General features: G+C 36.3%; 1 protein-coding gene across 1 annotated transcript in view; it reads left to right on the top strand.

The window, feature by feature from the left end:
* ADAMTS6 (ADAM metallopeptidase with thrombospondin type 1 motif 6) overlaps positions 1-19,596 on the top strand; it is a 138,848-nt gene that overhangs the window by 53,927 nt on the left and 65,325 nt on the right. The window contains exons 8-9 of the mRNA XM_066339996.1: positions 3,154-3,259; positions 16,078-16,224. Of these exons, the coding sequence (XP_066196093.1) occupies positions 3,154-3,259; positions 16,078-16,224 (253 nt within the window). The remainder of the gene's footprint in view (positions 1-3,153; positions 3,260-16,077; positions 16,225-19,596) is intronic.

The raw sequence follows: 19,596 nt of genomic DNA, 5'->3' as shown, positions 1-19,596 counted from the left end.
AGTTAAAAAACAGAAGTAAAAATCTTCAGAAAGGTTATAAAACTGCCCCCATAAACCTTACAAAAGAAATGGACTTTTGAGGTTCACACTGTTGCTGTGTTGTATACAGGGAGTACAGCTTCTTTTTTTCTTTCACAGACTTAAAAAAACCCCACAGCGATAGAAAATACAATAACATTGAAACTACTTAAACAGTGCTTTGACAATGGAGAAGTGCACATGGCAACCTTAGATTAAGGATGGGGAGCTATTGTTCTCTCCATACCTAAATATGTCACCAGAAGTTACTTACTACAATAAATAACTATAGATGAGCTATAACTATAGGTTGTTGCCTCCAATGGTGCTTTAACATATAAAGGAAACATTATTCAAAGATTAATATAACACTTGTTTAGATATTTTTTTTCAGTTTGCACTCTTTTGTAAGCTGATTTTCTTTCAGGTGATTAAAGACAAAATTCTAACTTAGCTAGATCATATTATTAATACTTTTCTCAGTCAGAGTTCATTATTGGATTTGCTGTGTCTTGCCCTATGTTACTGTATGCTTGATAGCCTTAACCTGTGTCAACCTTTTCTGTAAGTCTCTGGCAAGTCAGTACAATGCTTCTGGCAGAGGGGTGTAGTTTACATGGTACCAGAAAGGTACCAGAATTTTGCCTGCTATAAATTTAGACAAAACCTGCAGCATGCTTTAGTAAAAGACAAATCATGCTGATGAATTTCTAGATGTAATTGATTTTATTTGACATTGGAGATGGTGAAAGTGAAGAGATTATGTTGTAGAAGTGGTTTGCAAGCATTAAAAAAAAGATTGTAAGAAAATACATTCATGCATGAACTATTTAATATTTTTATGTGATACTTTTAACACAGATCATTAGTGTACTGGTTCTCAGTTGATCAGATTTTGGCATAAAGGCAAATTCTGCTTCACTTGAATCCAGTGTAACAGAGGATAGATTTGGCAAATATTTTATTTAAAAAAAGTTCAATTAAAAAAATTAAAAATAAGACTCACATATTATATCAGTTCCAACTTACTGTTATAGGGGTCTTGGCAACAAAACCACAACAATTTCACTGCATTATAGGCACTGATTTGGAGAAGAGACAAGGTCCCGTAGTCCTCTTTTGTAAGGCATTTGATATGCTTGTCACACTGACATCCAATAATTAAAGGTAATTATATACATAAGGAGTCTGTGAAAAAATGTCACAGAGAGGTCTCAGAAGGTTGAAAGAAATCTTAATAATTGGTACTCTAGGAAGAGACAGAAGTAAAAAATTTAATGTGGCATAAACATCTGTATCCTATTTCAGACACCTGAAGCAGGGAACCTTTCACAGAACCTCTTAGAAAAGGTGGACCTCAAAAGTCTTTGTAGTGTCTCTGTGGCTCCAGTGAAGGACAAGTCCCTTTAAAGTCTGAGTCACTGACTGAGTTCTTAACTTTATCTCTCTCACTTTCTGCAAGTATGGTGTGGAGTTATGTTACTCTGGTCTTCTAATACGCTGAAGCAAGTCCTCAGTTATAAGACCTGAAGATGGCGATGACTTTATCATTCAAATATGGTGGACTTTGCAGGGGAACATGATAGTTGTATATAAATGTATTGCCATGTTGTCTTCAGAATTTCTTCAGTTAGAACAGTGTGGGTGAGCTGTAATTGCTGCATTTTTTGCAGATTCCAAACTGCAAACTCTCTAGACACTGAGCATTGTCAGCTTTTGCCCATGTCAGTTTGGCTATCAGACTAGTTTTACTGTGTCCAAACTAGATTTGTTTGGGAGAAAACATGGAATGCCTACCCCCCAAATCCTCTATATGTGCCAGCAGGAGACCTGAGATCACCTGTGGGGTGTGTTCTCATGATACCCCTGCAATATTTTTTCCCTTCAGGAAGCTTTGAGTCACATGTGTAGTGATGTTCAGCCTGTAGGATTCAACTAGTCCAGAATGGCCAAACCAGCCTGCAAAGATACACCCGGAGCCTCAACACCAGTGCTTCAGTGTGATGATCCACTCCCATGGCTTCAAATTAATTACTCATGTAGACACTTGCCATATTATGACTTCCTTACTGTTAGTCCAAATAGAATAATTTTAAGTGTTCAAATAGTTTATTACTTGTATAAATAGTTTGCTTTCTCTCTTCCCTACCCTCTGTTCCATTCCCCTCATGTCTCAACCAAAGTTAAGCCGTTTCAAATTTTTTCATTGTTATTTTTTTGGGGTTGTTTGGATTTGGTGGGGTGGGTTTTTTGTTGTTGTTGTTGTTGTTGTTGTTGTTGTTGTTGGTTTGGTTTGGTTTTTTGTAATATAGTTAACTGAGCAGGTAACTTCCTTAAAGAAAAGCTTGCTGCTTCTTTCAAATAAGAAATTCTAGGGGAGGAATACATTAAATAAACATGATGTTTAAATCTTTCTCTAATGGCACTAAATTATGGCTGCAGTATGTTCTGTAATAATCTGTTGCTGAAAAATGTGTAAGATACAGAAGAACTGTAGTTGGTAAATGCCAATGGTGTTTTCTCTCTGAAGAAAGTTTTTAAAATGCCCTTGTAACACAATAAGGTTTTAATGCCAGAAGATGTTGGGTGATAAATGGAAAAGACTTCCATGGTTAAATGTGTGCTTGTTATTAACATGTCTCCTCTCTCTTCACTGATGCATTCAGTTTTGTTTTTTTAATTTTTTTAACGTACCATGTGAGGTTTTTCATAGCTAAAAAAGTTGCTTGTATGCTTTTATGAACCCACTAAACTTAAACAGATTTCTTTAGAAAAATAATGTGGATACATTTTGCTTTCTTCAGGCACAAGAATGTTAAAATAGAAATGCTTTCTTGAATTCCCTCTCCTGGCTCAAGTTACTAGGTGGTCCCAAGTTACCAGAAGTAAAATTTATAAATCTAACCCCTAGTCTAGACATTTTCCAGCACTGACTGCAGTTCAAAAAATATTAATGTCTAGCCGGCAAAGTGAAATTCCCCCCAGTGATTTTGCAAATGACTAGAAAGTTAACCTTTTGCCAACTGCTCCTTCTGTGCATAGAAGTTATTAAAAAGAATCCAGGCATTTATAACTAGGGCTTTTAAGACTGAAACACCTTGGCATGACCCTTTGTGTCTCCTTCTGTTTATTCAGGCTTGGCCTCTGTGGCTGGAATGTGTGAGCCTGAAAGGAGCTGCAGCATTAATGAAGACATTGGCCTAGGTTCAGCTTTTACCATTGCACATGAGATTGGTCACAAGTGAGTGAGTTTAAAATAAGAATACATTTTAATTTATCACCTTTTTAGTATTAGTTAATAATCAATGTGATTTTTTTCTTGCATCATCTCTATTCTGATGTTCGTGTTTCTGTATATATATTCATGAGTGGCATTACATTTTATTTAGTATGTATTACCAGGGACTTTAAATTTAGAACTGAAGACTCATTGTATACCCTTTGATTTCAGATTCCAGTTAAATCTGTCCTTCTGAGACTTGACTCATAACCTTCCTACTCTGTTTCATATTTTTAAATATTTGGCTTTGAAAATATTTTCTCCTCCATTACCTTTTTCTAACTTTCTTTATGAAAGAGAAGTGGTTAAAAGGTATTTTTTTTGTTCTTTTTATTTTGTCTTTAATATAATTCACAATATTATCATTGAAACATTGATTATGTTGTCAATATTCATATACTTTAAGTCCTCTTTCACTCCAGCATCTATATAAAACAGACATAGAGCAGGCAGAGTCACTTGTTACATTTAAAATATCAGCATATAGTTTTAAAAAGTATATTGCTATGACACCGGTAAAAATCTGAGTAGTGTTTGGTCTGGAAATATTTCAGGCCTTCCATCAAAAGATAGCACTTGTAGTACATTGTGATGGCTCTGAAAAGACTCATTAGCTAATGGAACTATTAAAAGTTCCAGTGTGGACTGAAATGAAAGCTAGAAATTAGCTGATTAACAAAAAGGAGTTGGAAGTAAACAGTTATTTTTAGTCCACGTATTATGTTAGATAATCACTGGGCAGTTATGCTTTCATTTATATTGAATGTGTAGAGGCTATGAAGAAGCCCCTACACATCTAGTGTAGATGAATTTTAGAATTCAAAAGCAATTGTATAAGATCTGAACATTAATAATAATAACAATTTAAAAATACCTGTAATAACTTCCCTCCCTCCCTCCCTCCCTCCCTCTTTGCTTCTCAGCCTCCCACCCTCTCTCCTGCTTCTTGAAGAAGGAGAACTCCTCCAATAAATAAATATTAATAGCTCTCAAATTCCTGTAAATAACATTTTGTGTTGTATTGGTGATGTTGCTGTGAATTTGTCACATATGTTACAAAACCCCTAATCTCCCAATAGGGTTTTTTCATTCTAATTCCTGTTTCATACATCTACTTCATGTATTCATGGAATGACAGAATTACATGGAATGACAGAATTACTGGGGTTGGAAGGGGCCTCTGAATATCATCTCATTCAAACCCCTGTCAATGCAGGGTCATCTGGAGCAGGTGACACAGGAACATGTCCAGCTGGGTTTTGAATATTTTAGGAAAGGGAGACTACATGACCTCCGTGGGCAACTTGCTCCAATGCTCTGCCTTGAATGCAAAGAAATTTTTCCTCAGCTTGAGTGGAACTTGTGTTTTATGTTTTGGCTCCTTGTCCTGTTCCTGGAAACCACTGGGAATAGTCTGCCGCCATCCAATTGGCACCTGCATTTGAGATATTTTTGTGTATGTTCTATACATGTTATTGCACAGATACACTATATTATTTAATATATACAGCGATTTTATCATGCAAACATGGCATGTGACTGGAATTTATGTGAAGAGCTTAGACTGGTTAGAAGCTGAAAAAAACCCATATAGTGATAGCATATATCCTGTGATCATAGGAATGTTTTTACCATAGGCTTTTTCTGTGTTTGATATCTTTGGCTTCTTATAAAATTCTTTTAAAATTCTGAATTCTCAGCTCTTTGAGGCTTTTAGCTAATTCTTCAGATGGCTTGATATGTCAAATGCCAATTTGATAAGATGCAGAAATCATATTCCTTTAGCTTTTATACAAGTTGGGGTTTTTTTAACCACACAGTTATTAAAGAAAGTTGCACTGCAAGTTTGGTTTTAAGAATTAACATACCATGTGAACACCATCAGTAAAACCTGGCAAGAATGTATGGGCAAAAAATCTTCAAGATACATGTTTTGTGGTAGCCAGAACATCATCTGTCATTCTACTCACGCAATGACTGAAAGCCTCTACAGCTATGTCAAAATCTTTATTTCCTCTCAATTTCCTAGTTTCCAGTAGGTACTAGACATTATTTGCATATGTGAGTAAAATAATTGTTTCTGAGAGCCTTGTAAATATTTTTCTTCGGCTGTACCTCTTTTCAGACTTAGAATAGGAAACTGACTTAATTGTTAAGTGAAAAATAGAGACATTTAAAGGACACGTCTGCATCAAATATGTAAAATACAGCCAAAGAGTGCACAATGACACAGAGTCACAGAATGAGTCAGGTTGGAAGAGACCACAGTGTGTCTTCTGGTCCAACCTCCCTGGCTCCCAGCTGGGTTATCCCAGAGCACATAGCACAGGTTGTATCCAAATTTTTCTTGAGTATCTCCAGTGAGGGAGACTTCACAGCCTCTCTGGGCATTCTGTTCCTGTGTGTGGTTATCTGCACAGTAAAGAAATTCTTCCTCATGTCCAGGTGGAACTTGTGTACATCAGTTTCTGTGCTATTGCTCAGATCTCTGAGAATAGCCTGGCTTGGTACCTCCCCTTCGTATACTTACAGGCACTGATGAGGTCCTCTCTCAGTCATCTCTTCTCTATTTATCTTCACACCCCTCTGCTGGACCTGCTCTGGCAGCTCCATGTCTCTTTTGTCCTGAGAAGCCCAGAACTGGACACAGCACTCCAGGTGAGGCCTCACCAGGGCTGAGTACAGGGACAGGATCACCTTCCATGACCTGCTGCCAAGCCTCTTCCTAATGTCCCCAGGATCCCATTGGCCTTCTTGGCCACCAGGACACACTGCTGGCTCATGGACAGCTTGTTGTCCACCAGGAGCCCCAGGTCCTTCTCCTCAGAGCTGCCCCCCAGCAGGTCAGCCCAAGGCTGTGCTGGTGCCTGGGGTTGTTCTTCTCCAGGAGCAGGAGCCTGCACTTGCCTTTGCTGAATTTCAGATTCTTCTCTGTCCATCTCTCCAACGTGCTGAGGTCCTTCTCAAGGGCTGCACAGCACTCAGGGGTGTCAGTCACTCCTCACAGCTCTGTGTCCTCTGAATTTGCTGAGCAGGCATCTGCCCCTTCATCCAAGTGACTGATGAATATACACATAAAACTGTATAAGTAGCGTGGAACAGAGGCAAAAAGAAATTACCCCCTCTTCCAGTAAATACTTAACAGAAGGTATGACTGAACCACAATCAGTCTTTTAAGTTTTCAAGAAGAAATTTTTTTCTGGATAGTCTTCTAGATTAAAATGGGAGAATTGCACTTTGAAAGATCATATTTTATTAATTGTTAATTATTTATTCAGATCCTTCAGTCTGAATTGCTGTATATCACAGTGTGTTAAATGTAATTCATTTAATCTTGTATTGATCCAAATTAGTTCCATTTGATTGAAGAAGATCAGGAAAGTATTTCTTGAAACCTTAAAGGAACTGGTGGTCTGATTGTAACAGTCAGTCATACTTTCTGCTAAATAGTTACAGATTGGTTTTTTTTTGTTTTTTTTTTTTTTTTAATTTTGGCTTCCATTCCTTACCACATGTAGTGCTTCTATGTAAATATATATATACCAGTTTTGGTATTGTGCAGCTGTGTGCAGTTCAGATTCATAGCCACTGTTTTTATTGAAGATGGTGGTATACAGTGATTGTTTTTTTCTTGAGGGCATAAACAATGGAGAAACTTAACATTTTATGATTTTTTCTTCCTAGCTATGATTCAGAAAACAGTCTTGTATTACTCTCAGTACTTCTGTGAATTAGATAAATTTCAGAGTTGCCCTTTAGACTTCAGAATTTCTCTAGAAAACTGAATTCTGATGTTTGACATACAGAATGCTGGTCTCCTACCATTATATATTTCACACAAAAATTGCATAAGATTCCTGGTAAGCAAAAATGACAAACAGTGACTTGTATCAGGAGTGAGAATTGAGTATGTATCCCCTAAATTGTCAAGCAAAGTTTGACTTTTTCTTCTTGGTGAAGAGAGGAACTCTTTGCAGGCCTGACTATGCTTTCATCTCAGACAAGTTGAATGACATAAAATCCAGTCCCATTTTTATTCCCCAGCCAGCTGAGTTAAGTGGCTTTCTGCTCTATGCTTTTATATTTCTATATGTTCTAAAATGTCTAGCTTGTCCCATGCATGCTGTACAGCATGCTTAATTAAACTGGTAAGGAGTTCCAGATTCCACTGGAAGAGGTGTATCAGTAAAAGAAAGGTATTTTACCATTCTTTGTTGCAGCTTCTTGGAGGAGTTGAGATTTGGAAAGTGAAAAACAGAGTCAAAAAGAATAAATAGAATAAAAATGGGTAAACAAGGGATATGACAAAAATGAGGATGGTGGACTAGGCTTAGGATAAAAAGTTGCCCATAGAACTTGGAATAAGAAAAGAATTTACTAATGATAGACAGTCATTGAGGGGCTGTATGAAAGGAGCTGTAGATAAGCTAGGTGGCTAAAATAGTTTCTGAAAATTCAGACTTGTCTTTATTACAGATGACATTATGAATTTAAATTTGAAAGTTTAGCAGTCATATTTTGATAAAGATGTGAGAAATAGTAAGAATGTGTAGTCAAAATGGTGAATTGACTTCAAGATGAAGAACAGTGGTAGTTTCAAGCATGCTTTTAGTTCTAAATGGGTTCATACAGCTAAAGTATGCCTGCAATTCTAGCACTTCTCAAAGTCTCTTTTCAGCCATTGTATGCAAAATGAAAAATGTTATAAATGCACCTCCTTCTATATGAGAAGCATGGTCTTCAGTGCTGGAGTAAAATCTGGGGGCACTTTCTGAAGATTTCAGGAGATGCTTGTCTTTACCTCATTCAGTGACCAGTGAGCTTCATGTTTGAGCAGCACATTGGGTTTCCATGGCTAGGTTTTAGTAGCAGGCAGGCTTCAGAGGAGTGTTTTGTGGGGAGCTGCCAGAAGCTTCCTCCATGTTCCACAGAGCAGTTGCCAAAAGACTCCAGGATGGAGTGACAGTGGTAGGCCCATGGTGGCCCACCAGTGACAGTGGCTTCTGGGATAACACGTTTTAGAAAGGGGGTAGAAAAATTGTTATACAGCAACAGCCAGAAAAGACAAAGGAGAATACATGAAATAAACAACTCTGCACACACCGAGGTCAATGAGAAGGCACTGGAGCTGAGGTTCCCCTGCAGCCTGAGGTGCAGACCATGGTGAGGCAGCTGTGCCCTGCAGTCCATGGAGGGACACAGGGAGTCAGAGATCCACCTGCAGCCCATGGAGAACACCATGCTGGAGCAGCTGGATGCCTGAAGGGAGGCTATGCCCCTGTGGGAGGCTTGTGCTGGAGCAAGATCCTGGTAGGACCTGTGACTCCATGGTGGACCCACACAGGAGCAGGCTGTGCCTGAAGGATGAGACCCACGTTGGAGCAGTTCATGAGGGACTGCAGCCCATGGGAAGGACTCACATTGAAGAATTTAATGGAGAACTGTCTGCTGTGGGTGGGTGGGACTCCATGCTGGAGAAGGGAGCAGTGCAGGGCAAAGGGAACAGGAGAGATGTTTAATGACTGCAACCCCCATTCTCCATACAGGAGTAAATTTGTGCCTGGGAAGAGGGGGTGAGTGGGGGCAAAGTTGTTTTAAAATTTAATTTTTATTTTTCATACTCCTATTCTGATTTAATTGGTAATAAAATTAAGCTGATTTCAGCAAGCTGAATCTACTTTGCCCATGAGGGTGATTAAGGAGTCAGTGGTCTCTTCATGTCTCTATTTCAACCCACAAACCTTTCCTGGTATTTTCTCTGTCCTGTCCAGATGAGGAAGAGAGGGGCAGACACCTGCATTGAGCCAGGGTCAACTCACCACAGTCAGTCAATCCTCAGCTGCATTATAGGACCTGAGTTTTAGTGAGAGGTTTTCTAGAAGAAGTGCATGTTAAGGAATGTCTTTTTTGTACAACTAGAAAGAAAATACTCCAGTCTGAGTTAATAGAGAAACATACACCAAACTTTACAATAGCTTTTTCAAACCTAGTTGAAACACAGCTAGGAAGGATTGTATTAACATCAGCTCTCCATTTGATGCAGTTGTCATTGTTTTGTCTCTGATGTCTTCCTTCTTTAGCTATAGCAGTGTCTCTGAAGTCTTCAGTGTATGAACTCCTCAACAGCAAACAGAGCACATTAAGCTTATTCCTGCTAGATGTCCAGGAGAGATGGTGTTCAAGTGGCTTGAATTTTTAGGGACTAGGTACCTTTTTTAGTTTGAAAACCCCAAACGAAACCAAATCAAAACCCAGCAAAATGAAATTAAGCAAAATGAAACCAAGCCAACCAAAGAAACAAAAACCCCAACAAAGTGAAACAGCAAGAACCTTAACCAAAATATGTCCACAAGTCACATAAGACCATGCATAATTATTTCTATCTCTCTCACTCCCCACCCTCCATCCCCTGCCCTCATTGTTTTTGCTAAAGAAACACTGTTTGTACCTGCTTTTATAATATTGTAGGTTTTAAAACGTTTTCTTTGAGACTTCAGTTTTAGTGACATGCATATAAAATAAAATGTCATAAACAAAGCAAAATCCTCCAAATTGTGTGACATGTTTATATTTAAAATATGGCAAAAATCTATCTCTACCTATCTGAAATAATATTTGAAGTTTAGAATTTGCAATATGAAAATAATTTTTCTAACATCAAAGTGTTTTTATCAAGGAAACTGAACATAGTAAGACTTCACAGGTCTTAACAAAAGTGCAAGAAGAAAAAATGGGGGTGAAGTGGAATCAGGGCATCTTGAAATTTCCAAAGAATATGGGAGCTCAGAAGTTTGCTTTCTGATTGCAGCCAATACTTTCCACTTTGACTTAAAGTGATACATTTGCACTATTGGCTTTGTATAGCACACAAGCCTTACTTGGTGTTACTGTGGTGCCACAAAAGCTGGATAACTGTGGCACTGTAATCCAGAAGTTTGTGCTCTGCTTTTTTGCAACAATCCCTCAGAAATCTGCCGTTGTCCCATAAGAAAGTTTAGGTTTCTGAAAAAATAGCATTAATTTTTAGTAATTTAGAAATTCCTGTGGTTTTAAGAGCCTTATATGTTATTTAATACTAAATTATGCTTGTTTATAAAAATGGATTTTGATGGGGTGTTTGGTCATCATCCATAACTGAGAGAAGAGCAATATTTATGAAGTAAATAGGAAAATATTAGGATAGAAGTGTGCTAAAATTATGTTGAATTTCATGGCAGATATGCCTTTTATAAAGTTCCTCTTATTGAATTAGTTTGTTTCCCCAGTTTTCAGGCAACTAATATGTTTCACCTAAGTTTAAAATTCTGTATTATATCAAAATAAAGCATTAGGGATACTCCAAACTGCAGAATGATGTCCAAGTGCAGGAAATCAGTAGTTAAGGTTAAAATCCATGTTAAGACATGGAAACAGAAACTGAACTAACTAGTTAACCTTGATTCCTTCCTTGAAGAATATACAGTTAGGTACTTTAAATACATGCTATTAATGTTTGGAATCCTAAATTAAAACATTGATTTTTCAAGACAATACTTTTTGATTATTTATCCCTTCATTTGCAATGTCATCTAATGGTAAATTTTAATTTTCATGCTGTTATGTAGCTATAACCAATACTTTTATTACATTGGCTGAAATGTGTAGGGCTACATAGAAAGAGGAGAATTCTCTTTTAAGAGACAGTACAGGGGAAATATTTACAAAGGTAAAGAAAAAGCACTTACTTTCGTTACTGAGAAAACATTAAATCTGATGATTGTAAGGTCTCCAGAATTTACCATAACCTCATAAAAATTAACAGATATTGTCCCACTAGTAGACACAAGAATAATTAATAAAACTACCATGTGTGTCCACGTAGAAACTCTGCTTTGTTTCATGTAGCTCTGATATTGCAGGGAAAAAAGCATTCTATTATTCTTTAATAGTAGCTCATGTTCAGATTCACCCACTTTTTGCTGAAGAAAATAATGTTGAAACATTTCCCTTTCTTCCCTCATGTATTTTCTACTGACACTAAAAAAAGGCATATTCAAAACCATGCCTGTGTTTAAAGATATGGGGAAACTAACAATTTTTCAAAGTAGGCTCTAAATAGACATTCCAAGCTATATGAAATAGATTTATATGTGAATATATATGAAATAGATTTAAATTAATATGAAATATTCATATTTCATATGAATATATTAAATAGACTTAAATGACGCTTTTTAAACCATTATGTGAATAAGTGCAATACACTGGCAAAATTACTTAATAATAATCTTACGAAATTTTTTGTATCTAATATAATAAACTCAGTTTCTCCAAGCAAATTTAGGTAATCTGTCACTATTTAGGTCTTCTGTCAAATGCAAAAATACTTGTTCAAGCATGTCCACAACTGTGACAGAGATTTACTTTTAAATACTTTTAAAGTATTCTTCACTGATGCACTTTATGACCCTTCCCTATCCTTTTGCTTCATTCCCCATAAATGTTAGGTCAGTGTGTCTGTTCATGGCAGAAGTACTTGCAATGTACCTAGGGTCAAGATACTTACTTGAAAATAGCCCGTTTCACTCTTAGCATGTGAGTTCATCTCCTAATACAGCTAATTACTATCATCAAACCTCTTAAGGTGTAAGTTGCTTTTCTTTCTCTGAGAAAGATAGGGTGCCAATTCTTTATCTTGAGGATATGTCGGTTTTGGAGCTGTAAATCAGCTTCACATAATGGTCAAGAAGATCCAGTGCTTGTCTTTTGAGTATTTCTCTTGCTTGTGCTTGTGTAACTTCTTTTCTCACTTGACTCACAGTTCTGTCTCTGGCACACTTCTTCCTAATCTTGTTAAACAAGTGGCAGAGCAACTTGAAAGACACTGCTTTTAAAAACTGGATCGATACCATGTAACTAATGAGTCAGTAAGAAACAAAAAACCCTAACATTCTCTATTTTATTTAGCGAAATGAAACATTAGCAATCTCTGCTTTTCTGAATGCTCCAAACCCCTAAGAAAGCTAGGAAATTGTTTGATACGCAGATAATTAATACTTCAGCTGGATAGCAGAGATAATTGGTTGAGAAACAGCAGTTCACCTGACTACTAGTTTTAAGGTGACATTGGGGCTAATAAAGTACATGATATACAAAACAAATCCTAGGGAACATTATGGAGATGCATTCAGATTGTTGTGGATCCATGTTCTCTAAGTCCAAGGTGTCTGGGTAGTAAATAAGAATGGAAGCATTCTAGCTGTCTCACAAAAATGACTGCTGTAATTTCATATGTATGAGCAATAAGTGTTTTTTTGGCAGCCATAACCATCATTGTTTAGAACTACCAAGCAAATCAGTAACCAAATGAAACTGTAGGGACCTGCAGTGCTGTTTTTCTGCAAGATAAAGGAAGGGTAGTCAAGAAGTTTATATTCACATCCTTCCCTCTGCTTATACTCCAGGGTCTCTGCTTATCTATTGCCCTTTTATTCGATGCAGCTGACACTAGTTATCTCCCCTGTGATTTCTGGGGTTGGATTTTAAGTTGGATGTGTATTACAAATAATTCCCTCAGATAATTTTTTCAAATATAAGGAAAAACAGATTGCCAAAGGAAAAAAAATCTGTTCAGTTACAGATGTTAGTAAGTGAAACAGAGAGTGAGCACTCCTAGAATGTGCTGCCTTAGAATTTTTTAAGATGCACATGAACTAGAGATAATTTGCAGGAGAGTTTCAGTTATAATTTTAAAGTTCTTAAGTGTTTCTACACAATTCTTTAATGTAAAGTAAGTGCTCTCTTGGGAAATGAGGGGCCATAATGCATGAAAACACAAGAGCTGCTGGTTTAAACATGCTTCCTTGAGATGGTAGGTGGAAAGATAACTTCATTGAATAACTTCTGTGTCAGCTGAAGAGATTTTAGTCTCTGCTCACCCATTTGGCATTTCTTGTAAAGACAGAATTATACTGGCAGTTTTAGACAGGCTTTTAAGCCAATGAAAGGAATAAAGTCTGTGTATGTTTAGTGAGTTCGAAAATGGTAGGCACATTATAACAGTGGCTCCACAAAGAATATTTTATGTTCCTTACTTTCTTCCTAACCTTTCCATGCCAATCCAGTTGCAAACAGGCTTTTGTAAAGACCTGGTTTTAATGTAATGATGGCCAAATATGACCAGCATGTTCTGATGGAAATAAAACTGGTAATTTGTTCAGAAATGTGTTTCCATCTGCAATCCTGCCCACAGGAGGGCAAATTACTGGACTGTAATGGCATGCTGCCACTAACCATCTTTGGAAAACCCTTCTGCAAACAGCAGAAAAGTTACCTGCACCTCATGAGCACATTCCTCCTAAATTCAGAAGCAAGGACAAGTAGGAAAACCTTCTTGGAAAGGATTAGATGATTTAGGTGAATGAATATTTATAAAGTATACCATTGGCTCATGGAAAGGCATTGATGGAGTTCCCATGTGCATCAGAAATTACAGCTTCCATCCACAGATGTGCTTTTTATCAGGTATATCACTGTCATCAACGTTACCTTTTTCACAAGGAGAGCAGGTAGATGGAAAGTTATTAAACTATGCTCATTCTTTAACTTACATGCCCAAAAGGTAAAAATTCCGTTTCCCAGAGAACTGAAGTCTGTTAGTTTTTAAATAAATGGGATACAGTAACTAGAGGTAAGGTGAATATAAGAATCATCCAACTCATTTCTATGAAGGAGTAATTTATGGAGATTTATTAAAAAATAAGGTGTCTGTTTTCAGAAATGGTACAGAGACATTTCAAAAAGGAATGTTTCTGTCTGAAGTACCCCAAATTCTAAGAAATAATTGCTGCTGAGAACAGGTAAATAAAGCATGTTTTTGTTTGTAAAATTCTGGTTCAGTTTGCAAGTTCATGTCCAGTTGCACAGGCCATCTAAGTTCTTTCCTCTCCTAATACAAATACCTATTGATAAGATCATAATAATTAACACTGGTTTGAAAGTTTCATTGCATTGCATGCATTGCTCAGATGATTTGATTGAAGCTGTATTTTTTATAAGCAAGGGATATTCTGTATTTGATTATATAAGTCTGAGGTGTCAGTCAGACCTTTCCAGTGTCTAATACAGTAAATGGCTTCTGCATTTTTGAGATATAACAAACTGAGCCAGACACATGCAGGCATTGCTGCAGAATATGTATTCCATAGGGACACATTCCACAGGCAAGGCAGCCTTGCTTTTTTGATGATGAAGTCCTTCCTGATCCTGTAGGAATCATCCATCATTCACTGATGTTCTTTTTTCTTTAGGAGTAGTGGTTGCCAACACCTTCCTCTTGTAGGTTGTTATGATCATCTGAAGAGGTGAAATGGAAAATCGGTGTGTTGAAATTCAGGGCAACATTAAAGTCTTAGGGTTTTATACCACATTCTGGAGCAATGTGTTCAGATTACTATAACAAAAACTGCCACTGCTTTCAGTGAAAAAACTGGCATGAGCTGGTATGAAGTGGTATTGTCAGCTGATAAAAGGTTAGTTTCTTATCTGCTGCTTTTTGTACGTTCTTGTAGTCAGTCCCAAATGTTGTAGAAAATCAAAATGGAGTGCGCCAACACAATTTGTGTTCCTGAATGATGAGTAAGAAATCAGTCAGTCTTTTTAGCATACTGAAGGGTCCAAAGACAGACATCTGTATATGATTCTGGGAATCTCAGTTTTGGCACTGTTTTCATTACTTCTCTGTCTCATTATCAGGGAAGTTCCTGTGTCTCTCACTATCTGCCCCTCTGCTTTCTTAAGCCTTCAAGGAGGGGGGAAAATTGATCAAAGCTTAATATTTAAAAAAATAAGAAATGAGGGAAATTTTCTCCCCACATGATTGTATGGAAACTAAACTAAGACTAAGGAAGTGGAGGTTTAGAAATGTGTATACTATTGAGAAATATTCTGTTCAGGTGACTCATTTATGTCACATCCATAAGTATACGTTGTTGGTTATCCTAAACAAAGACAGTCTGCAATGAAAGTCTGTTGAAATAGATTGTCTGTGAATTTACTTCTAGTTTTAATTTAATGGTTGTGTTGATGATCTGTAGTTCAAAGGGTTTCTAAGACATGAGGATTCTTTAGGATTTTTTTTTTACTAGGGTCATATCATCTTTCTTGAAAGTTAATTTCTGTCCTGAAAATCTCTTTTGGCCAATTTACACCCAGAGGTTTCTTCTTATATTTTCCACTGATTTTTAATTGTCTTCATTTTGACATTCTTTGACAAAACAAAGCTCTAACAGAAGGAGTCCAAGTTCCTCTGTGAGTGGATACAGATAGGGAGTGTGAGTACAGGATGGTCCTAAAAATTATAAAATGTTCTACTTGACTTATCATTGGTTCCATTGTGCCTATATATAGGGTATTGTTACAGCAACAGCATCTATTCTTTGTCCTTTTTTACTGATCCTAGAATCTGCACTATAATATTCCATGTCTAGGTACCATACCAAATAAAGGCTTGAGTGTTCTCTATTTGTCTTGCAGGAATACAGACATGTTTTCTTTAAAAGCTTTAGAAAACAAATAAAATGCTTCCAAAAATCCATAGAAGGAAAGAAAGTTTTGTTATTGTGCTGTATTATGAGATCTGAAAAAACTAATCAGGACTTAACTGACTCTCTGCTTAGGAGTTCTCCTGAACTGTGTTCCTTTAGGTCCAGTGTGATTGCTGTAAATGTGACATTATTTTTAAGTGATATATGATGCTGTAGAAAAGTAATGGGCTGTTTCTCTCCTATTCTTTTGAGCAGTTTTGGTATGAATCATGATGGAATTGGAAATTCCTGTGGGACCAAAGGTCATGAAGCAGCAAAGCTAATGGCAGCTCATATTACAACAAACACCAATCCTTTCTCCTGGTCAGCTTGCAGTCGGGATTACATCACCAGCTTTTTAGAGTAAGTAATCTCTCAAGAAAAATGAGTTTTCAAAAAAATTGACACCTTTTGGGATCAATTGTAGAGATATAGTGACTTGTTCTGATGGTTTACATTTTTATAATGAATAGACAGATATATAGTAAGTAATTCAAAACTTTTTTCTGTAGAGTATTATTTCAGTGTAATGGCAAACACTTCTTTTGCTCCATTCACCACCTTAAGACTTCTCTACCATTTTAATCTACTCAAAAGATTCTGAAGTGCTGATCATATCTCATTACTTCATTAATCTGAGAGTGGGAAATAAAGGAGGGCAGAATTTGTCTATGGATCACATTTTGTAAGCATACATAATGTGAGGAAATCTAATGAAGGGAAGATGATTTTAGCCCTGTTCCTTCTGCTTTTCATTCTTCTGATGTCTGTTACACAGTCTTGTGGGTTTTTACCTATCAATGTTCTTTGATACCATTGGTGAGAATATAAAGGTTATGGAAGAGAATGGCATAGATCTTTATATTAATACCTTAAAATTCTGATAGCCTCTTCTTCTGTGGTGATTTTTAACCAGAAGTAGATTGCTACCTGAAATTTCACTATGAAAAAATTCAAACAGTCAAAATACGTTATTCAAAAAATATACTCATATCAATATATACATTGGTAAAGATGATTCATAATTCATAATTAATTCATAATTAATTAACATTAAAAATAATGTTTGTGTTTTAAATTTTGAAGACAAGTACTTATAACCATGAGTTCACTGAAAACAGATTCTTAACAGATTTGTTTAGATGCTGAAAGATGGGCTTTATTGGAGGCAAGTAACAGTTGACAGGTTCAGTGTCATCAGTGCAATCATTCCCTTAAGAAATACAGGTTGTTCAGTAATTCACACACTTACTGTATTTTAAGAGAGGGACTTAAACCAGTCAGTTGTCTGAGTGTGAGGCCACTAAGAATAAAATTTGCATCTCCTTTTCTTTTAGGGATCTAACTTGAGAATAAGATAATGTGTATCTTTTCTGAAGAGACTCATCTAGACCAAAATCTTTAGGTTGATTCAGATGTAGCTTCCCACATGATCTAGAGAAGTCACTGACTTGGGCTGTCAAGGTGCTTGAGCTTCTGTAGAGTCAATGGGCAGAGACAGACATTTAATGTTGGTGCTATTCAGAGGAAGAAAACTTCTCATCGGCCGCTGTGATAAGTTTAAGGCATTTTGTATCACACCTCTGTGATAAAAAAAAACCTGTGCACTCACACAGTTTTATATACTGGTGTATTTGAGATGAATGTCTAAACTAAAGCAGTAATGAGTAAATCATCCTTACCATATATGTGTGATACAGGTTTCTCTCAATATGATTTCATTTGCTAAGGGGATATATATATGTATATATATATGCATATATATATACATATGTATATGTATATATATGTATTTATTTAAAGCTAGCATTATTTTTAAAAATACACATAGTTATTTTGTTTTATAATCACCAGTTGCTTATGTTAATTCAGTGCTGCTCCCATTAGTAGTCTTTCTAGTAGGTCATTGCAGCCTGGTTTTAGCTATGAAAAAGAGTATGCTTTTCATATTTCTTCTAAGATTGTTTCACAGCTTTGTATTTCTGACTGTAGGCTTATCATCACCTTACTACAAGGTATTATTTTTAGTATTGGGAGTATTTGGGAGATTGTTCTTGCTACAATTCTGCTCTTCTCTCATTTGCTTCTATTTGTTTCTCTTTGAAAAACTCCATTTTGATCCCATAATTTTCCTGACAATAAGTTGTTTGTTGGTGAGGACATAATTCAACATAAAGTGAAGAAGTTATTTCTACAGATTTAGGGAAAGGAACATGACAAAATTCTGTGGCTTGTGTTATGCAAATATAATAGTGCTGGACAGTTGTTCATAATGCTCCTGCACAATTTCAAATTGTAGCCAGATATATGCAGTGGTCTTTCAGATTTTATTGCCAATTAAAAACATATTTTTCATGAGCCTTTTTACACTGAGTTTCTTCATTGATTTAGTTAATTATTTACATTCGCATCTCTATTATTCTTTTCCATTTTTGGTTTGATTTATGGCTAAATTTAATTTTGAAGTCTATGGGCTGGGATGAAATTGCAGTTATATTAACATAAATCTAGAAGTACTCTGTTGAATCTCTTTCCATAGTTCTAATCTCTTCAGATTTTTTGAGATACTTCTCTATCATTGCCAGTGTTTGCAACACTACTTGAATTACTACCATCTATGAACTTCAGAAAAAATCATTACTGAAGATACTGAGTGATATTTGAACTAGAAAAACCCAAAAATTTATGCATAGGAGATTCAGTGATAAATTATTTTTATAATACTTCAGCTGTATTTTTTTAACCTGGAATGAAAACGCTATTTTTTAGCAAAGTCAACTTGGACACAGATTATGTTACACATCACATTTTTTTTAGATTTTTTCCAGTTGCATAGAATACTGTGTTAAATACTGTACCAAGAGGCAAATATAATTTTTCTTTCACCTACTAATCCTGGAATCTGTTTTCTGAAATGTCAGATTTCTCAAACATGATCTGTTCATTATAAACCTAGGCTTCTTATTGTCTTTGAATCTAATATCCTATAAATTAGTTGATTTTTTCCCCTTAAATATTTGATTTATTATTTTATAAGGTTGCCTAGTCTGTAAAACTGTTTTGTTTCTCCAGTTTCTAGTTTCCTCACCATTTATGCCAACTCAATGACAACAGGCAGCTGTTAGAGGAACACAAATAGGATAAATATCGGAACCCAAAATCACTTTTTTACCCATTCACATCTTTCTTTAAGATAGAACAGCTCTAAGAGCAGGTACATTTCAGTTGCAGGTAGTAAACAGTTAGCAGGGAGAAAAAAAAAATAGCAAGTTTCGTGTGATGATCTATCTATGACTACTTTTAGAAGAGCAGAAGGAATCCTGACAGGAAAAATTATTTGTTTTTCCTAATATTTCTTCATGACTCAGCAACAGGTGAGAAAAATGCTGATTTAGATCTTTAGAGGCCAAGCTGGTTTGGAATGCATTTGCTGTGTAACAAGACAAGTAGGACGTGAGAGTATTAAATGCAGATACCCAAGCAGAAACCTGGTCTGTGAGACCTTTTAGATTTATGGACCTTTGGGCCTTTGCACATGTTTGGGCCAGGCTGTCATGGTACCACGTTAGTGCAGCTGGAATGACTTTTGATTGAATTTCATTACATGTTCACAGTTAAGGAAAATTAATGTGGATTTACTAGTTTACCAGCTCAGGTCACCACTTGCTACAGCAGTTTTGCACTGAAGAGTAACCATGAAGTATCACCTGGAGGGTATAATTTCCGTCAGGCAGT

Source organism: Sylvia atricapilla, chromosome Z (genome assembly GCF_009819655.1).
Source record: "Sylvia atricapilla isolate bSylAtr1 chromosome Z, bSylAtr1.pri, whole genome shotgun sequence".
NCBI lineage: Eukaryota > Metazoa > Chordata > Aves > Passeriformes > Sylviidae > Sylvia > Sylvia atricapilla.
The sequence above is the reverse complement of the archived record's forward strand: the minus strand, read 5'-3'. Positions and strand labels throughout refer to the sequence as shown.